General features: G+C 38.5%; 1 protein-coding gene across 1 annotated transcript; it reads left to right on the plus strand.

The window, feature by feature from the left end:
- Window positions 1-1,828: 1,828 nt before the first annotated feature.
- LOC128246293 (uncharacterized) lies at window positions 1,829-6,318 on the plus strand. Its single transcript, XM_052964486.1, has 2 exons — window positions 1,829-5,631; window positions 5,817-6,318. Exons 1-2 carry the CDS (start codon window positions 1,829-1,831, stop codon window positions 6,316-6,318), a joined length of 4,305 nt encoding a protein of 1,434 aa, XP_052820446.1.
- Window positions 6,319-6,551: the final 233 nt, after the last annotated feature.

Genomic DNA, 6,551 nt, shown 5'->3' on the forward strand with positions numbered 1-6,551 from the left:
TATGTTATATTCTGTTAACCTTGTCAAACTTGTTTTATTAAATGAATTAAAACAATTTAAACTTTTTATGTACTTAATTTTGTTCGGTATAATACAATAAATATCATATGGCTAACGCCTCGGGTGACATTCTGCTCTCGGGTTGACAATATCAATGACACACATGCTGCCATATGATATTTTTATATGGTTAAGTCCACCTTTTTCCCAGGAGCAATATATTTGTTCTCGTTTAATTTATCAGGTTTATTATCCCAAATAAAAGCAAACATAGATTTTGTGATATCTCATATTATTTGCTCTGGTGGAATTGGTAGCATAATGAAATCGAAGACTAATTACAGAGACCTTTCCAAGCAGATTTCATTTTCCGTGTTGCCACTGTTTTAGACATTTATTAAAATCTTGTACTTAAGGTTAAATATAACTGGCTAAAATTATAAATGTAAATGTGATTCCTAGTGTTTTTGTTGAAGTAGAGGTCGATACAAAACGACTTCTATCTTTTTTTTTAACTTCAGACTTAAAGTACCACTGTTTTTGGAATAGTTAAGTTTTAAGCCTTGTACGACGATTCATTTCCATTGTTGAAAAACGTAGCATCGTCTTCAAATAGAGTATGTTTTATTTGAGTGTTTAAATGTGATCCCTTCGATTTTTTGGCAATAATCAATGTAATTTAAGATTATTCGATACACGTGAGAAACAAAATTAAGACAACTGACATCCTTGTCGTACTCCTCGTTCTATTAGAAAATGTTCTGAAAGGTGACCATTTCTTAGAACAATTCCTCTGATATCATTATAAAATAAGTTTACTCAATTATTAAGTTCATTTCCAACATTGAATTGTTTAAGATATGGTATTATGAATTCGTGATCAATGCTGTCAAAAGCCCTCTAAAAATCCACAAATATCAGAAGTCCTGGTTTGTTTGTGTTGTTTAAATGTTCAATTACTTCTTGTACAAGTCATATATTTTCACCAATGTATCTCCCTTTGATAAAACCGGTTTGATTGGGTGATAAAATTGCATCTATTTTTTTTTATTCTATTTGCAATTGCTTTAGTTGCAATTTTATAACCTTTACTAAGAAGACTTATTTGACGCCAAATTAAAACCGCTTCAAGATCTTTACCTGGCTTAGGTAAATGTCGTGAATAGCACGATTACAGTTTGTTTATTTAAATGTTAAACTATACTGTGTTAATATTGTACTGAAAACGTATTAGTATAGCATAGTTAACTTATCCTTATTCTAAATCTAGTAATTTAAATCGTTTAATTTGAACGGTGTATTGCTTGTTACGACGGTGAATGTGACGTTGCCGTCGGTGTTTGTGCACCGACGGCGACGTCACGCTTTACCCACGTTTCAACATTTACACGAGTTTTAGTCACGTGCTTTTGTACTATATAAGCCGTTGACATGTGTTCAGTAGAGAGCTAATACTTAGATTGTTGACTATGATGGATAGTAAGATAAAGAGCTATTAAAAATTTGGATTATATAAACTCATTGCGTTGTGTGTGTAATTCTCACCCAAGTTCGGATAATTTGGATTGATTATAATATTATTATAATCAATCCTGAGGAAAAGTAAACTCCGATGTGGCGGATGATAAGACGTCGCCACATTGTTTGGTCCCGCGAACCGGATTACCGTGAATTCTGTGCGGTACTTGTGAAAGTTTAAAGTAACCGTGAATTCTCTGCGGTACTTGTGAAAGTTTAGTAACCGTGTATTATGTGAGGTGTTTGTGAAGTGTATAAATAACTGTGTTTTCTGTGCATTGTTCTGTGAATATATTAAAAAGGGTTAAATATGTCCAATCTGTCAACTATAAAGGCGGTGCACACCCGATATGTGAATACCTTGAGCAAAGAAATTGAAACAGCTCAAAGGTTGATATCAGGTGAAGGCCTGGAGGAAGAAAGAGAAATAAATATAGCATTGGGAGATAAATGTTCCAAACTGTTGAAATGCTACAGTGAAAAGGTGGAAACCCAAATGGGTAAATTGTTAGATTTGATGGGTGATAGCGACGCGAAAAGTGCGGATAGTGTGGTGGAAAAAGATTGTGAAATATTGAGAGAAGCAGAGACATACATTATAGAATTAGAGCAGCTTGGGGAAAGGTTGATACAGAAACCAAAACAAGAAACCGAAAAAAGTCAAATGATAGAGTTGCAAAAACAAATGCAAGATTTGCTACATGTTCAAATGCAGCAACAAAGAGAGTTAATGGTGCGTCAAGAAAAAAGAGACAGTCAACAAAAAAGTTGTGTAAAACTACCAAAGTTGGATTTGTGCCCATTTAACGGTGATAAATTAAAGTGGACACAATTTTGGGATGCGTTTGAATGCACAGTTCATGACAACAAGAATTTGTCGAAAATTGAAAAATTCAATTATCTTCAAACAAAGATTGTTGGTGAAGCTAAACAAGCAATTGCCGGATTGGCATTGTCAAACGAGAACTACACTGTGGCAATTGATATATTGAAGCAGAGGTTTGGAAATCCACAGGAGGCTGTGGATTTGCATTACAAAAAGCTGATGAATATGCCAGCACCAAATGGGAAAGTGGATAGTTTACGCGCATACCTAGATACAGTAGAGAAACATTTACGTAGTTTGGAGGTATTGCATGAAGATATTGAACAACATGTGTTCGTTTCAATGATTCGTTCCAAGCTGTCTGGGGATGTGTTAAGACAAATTGAGTTGAAAAAAGGATCAAAGGTAAAATGGACGGTGCATGGGCTAATAGACGCTTTCCGTGAATACATATTAGCCTGTGAACACGCCGACGACAAAGATAAATTGGAGAAAGCTTCAGATAATACTAGGGTGGGAGCACATAAGTTCCAGAAGCCCCAAGAGAGGCCACAGTATTCAACATACCAGTCCCACAGAAGTGAACGACCTTTCCATAAGCCATTAACCTCTGCTGAAACATTATATGCTAATGTGAAAGGTAAATCAGCATCAGGGAATTTCCAGATTAAATGCAGGTATTGCAATGACCGTCACTGGAGTGATGAATGTTTGAGGTACAAAGGGATTGAAGATCGGAAGAAAAAACTGCATGGGTCATGCTTTAAATGTCTTAAAGAAGGACATACAGCCAGGGAATGTAAGACGAAAAAATTGTGTGTTCATTGTGGTGAAATGGATCATCACCACAGAAGTTTGTTCCCAAAGAAATTCGGAGGGAAAACCACAAATGTGCATCTTTCAGAGGAGATAAGGGAAGACCCATCTCACAATAGTGCTACAAAGGGTCATGTGTTGATATCGTCCGATGAAATGGTGCTCATGCAAACCGCCAAGGCGAGTGTAGGCAATAGAGACACATCAGTTCATGAAACAACTCGATTGTTGTTTGATTCGGGATCACAAAGGACGTATATCACGGAACGACTAGCTAACAAACTAGGTTTAAAACCTACAGCCGAACAGGAACTGAAGTTTGTTACGTTCGGAAGTGAACATACAAAGGTAATAAAGACAAAATCAGTGAACATTGACATTACCTTAAAGGACGGATCCTGTATGAAGTTGACAGCAAATGTAGTGCCTACAATAAGTGGAACAATTCAGAGGAATCCATTGACGAAGGTGCTTTCAAAACAAATGGAATATTTGATTAATAGTGTAGACCTATCAGATACTATTCCAAGAGCTCAGGAAACCACAGCAATTGATGTCTTGATTGGGAATGACTATTACTTAGATATTGTGTTACCCCAACGAATAGAGATTGAACCCGGACTGTATTTGTTATCTTCAAAACTTGGATGGATTTTAACAGGCCGTTTGAGTGAAGTTGAAAGTGGAACTGATACACTGAGCATGTTTGTGTTGACGCATGGTACAGACATCACAAAACAAAGTACATTTTCAAGCTTAGATGCTTCAATTCCTACTAAGCCAGATTTGGAAGATTTCTGGAACATCGAGTCGATTGGCATAATTGACAATGTGGACAAGTCCGATGATGACATCGCCATGCGAAAATTCCAGGACACCGTTAGATTTGACGATGGTCGCTATCAAGTTACATGGCCATGGCGTGAAGAAGATTTCGAACTGCCATCTAACCGACAACTTGCTCTTGGTCGTCTGAGGTCCACAGTGGCGAGAATGTGTAAAAGACCAGAGCTTTTCAAAAAATACAACACAGTGATTGAGGATCAGTTGGAAAAGGGTGTTATTAAAAAGGTGAACTTTGGAGACCAGGATGGCGTGGTTCACTATATTCCCCACCACGCGGTTATTACACCACAAAAAACGACCACCAAATTACGAGTAGTGTACGACGCGTCCGCGAAGACACGAAATGAGAACCACAGTCTTAATGAATGTTTGTATCGTGGTCTAGTGATTTTGCAACAGTTGTGCGGGATGCTTATACGATTCCGTATGCACAGGATAGCAATTACTGCTGATATAGAGAAGGCCTTCCTTCAAATAGGATTACAATTAGACCAACGAGATGTTACCAGATTTCTCTGGTTGAAGAACTGTGAAACACCGACGGTGGACAAGGATAACATTCAAGAGTTTCGTTTTCGTCGAGTCCCGTTTGGTGTTATTTCAAGCCCATTTCTTTTAGGCGCAACGGTGCAAACACATATGGACAAATACAGTACAAGTTTTGCGCAACAAGTGAAAGATAACATCTACGTAGACAATTTGATAACTGGAACTAACACTGATGGTGAAGCAATATGTTTTTACAAAGAAGTGAAATCAATATTCAAAGAAGCATCAATGAACTTACGAGAGTGGATGACTAATAGTGAAATAGTTAATCAATACATTCCCAGCAATGACAGAGCTGACGGAAAACCAATGACTGTTCTTGGATTATATTGGAATCCAAAGGAAGATACAATTGCACTAAAACCTACGGAAGCCCATGAAGTCGAGACTATAACCAAGCCTGTTATCCTGAAAGTCGTAGCTTCAACATTTGATCCGCTTGGATTATTTTCTCCAGTAACTTTGAATGGAAAGCTGCTGATGCAACAGCCGTGGAAAGAGAAGCTTGATTGGGATGATATCGTTTCAGATGAACATGTCCAAGAGTGGAAAACAATCAAGCTCGATCTTGAAAGGATACCCACCTTCAAATTGAAAAGATGTGTTACCAATGAAGCTGATGACAGTGTGACCTACAGTTTGGTGTGTTTTTGTGACGCCTCTGAAAGGGCGTATTCGTCGGCTATTTATCTTCGCCAAATAACCGACAGGGCCATCAAAGTAGAGCTTATCTTTTCTAAGGCAAGACTTGCTCCTGTGAAAGGAATGACCATTCCAAAATTAGAGATAATGGCAGTTGTCATCGGTGTTAGATGTTTAGAGTATGTTCAGAGTCAGGTCGGTGTGCCGATTGAACAATCGGTGTTATACACCGATTCTCAATGTGTATTAAAGTGGATTTCATCTGAGAAGAAACTTCCGGTGTTTGTTCAAAATAGGGTAAATGAGATCAAGAAGCACACCGGTATAAGATTTGCATATGTAAAGACAACTGAAAACCCAGCTGATATCGCTACACGTGGATATACTGTTGAAAAGCTTACTAAAAGTGAATTGTGGTGGAACGGACCATCTTGGTTAATGGACAGGTGTTATAGTGTTCATTGTGACTCAGAATCAACAATGTGCGTATCAGATACATGCGTATGTGTTGAACTGGGAAATGAGCCAAGTGGTGAAAATAAAAATCAGAAGCATGAACTCAAAACGAGCGACGAGTGTAATGCACCGTTTGATATTCGGTATGACACATTCTCTTCAGTGACGAACCCGTTTCCAGTGACGAACCCGTTACCAACGACGAGCCCGTTACCAGTGACGAACCCGTTTCCAGTGACGAACCCGTTACCAACGACGAACCCGTTACCAACGACGAACCCGTTACCAGCGACGAACCCGTTACCAGTGACGAACCCGTTACTTACGAATCCAGCGGAGAAGCATGTTTATACACCGTGCCAAATGGAGAGACTATTTCATCAGCCGACATCAGTATCGCAGATACCGACGTCGCGGACGGTGTAAGTGCGTCACCCGACATCGAAACCGATGAAGAACGTAGCGATTCGGATGACACCTCCGTTATCATCATCAGTGACGAGGAAGACGACGAGGAAGACGACACCGTATGCCGAGACACAGCAACTCGTCGTGTGGCTTGCTTAACGACATACACAGCTAGAGTAGTGTACACATACAATGGGGATACTGTTATCCATGAACAGTTTGACACTAGTATAGACTCATGGAGTTATGAGATGTAACGTTATTTTTACTGTTTTTACACTGTACTTGTATAGTGAGTTATTTTCTTGTGGCGGACATGTTTGTATTTTCCGTACGTTAAGGAAACTCTGAACGTATCAGCCACGTAAAAATGTTTCATTGTCATTCTTACAAAGTTTAAGATTTTTGAATATATGAAATGTTCACTAGAATTAAGGAAATACCATTAATACTCACTTATGCAGTACTGTGTCATTTAACTTTTGTTCCC

The sequence above is a fragment of the Mya arenaria genome, chromosome 9 (assembly GCF_026914265.1).
Source record: "Mya arenaria isolate MELC-2E11 chromosome 9, ASM2691426v1".
Taxonomy (NCBI): Eukaryota; Metazoa; Mollusca; class Bivalvia; order Myida; family Myidae; genus Mya; species Mya arenaria.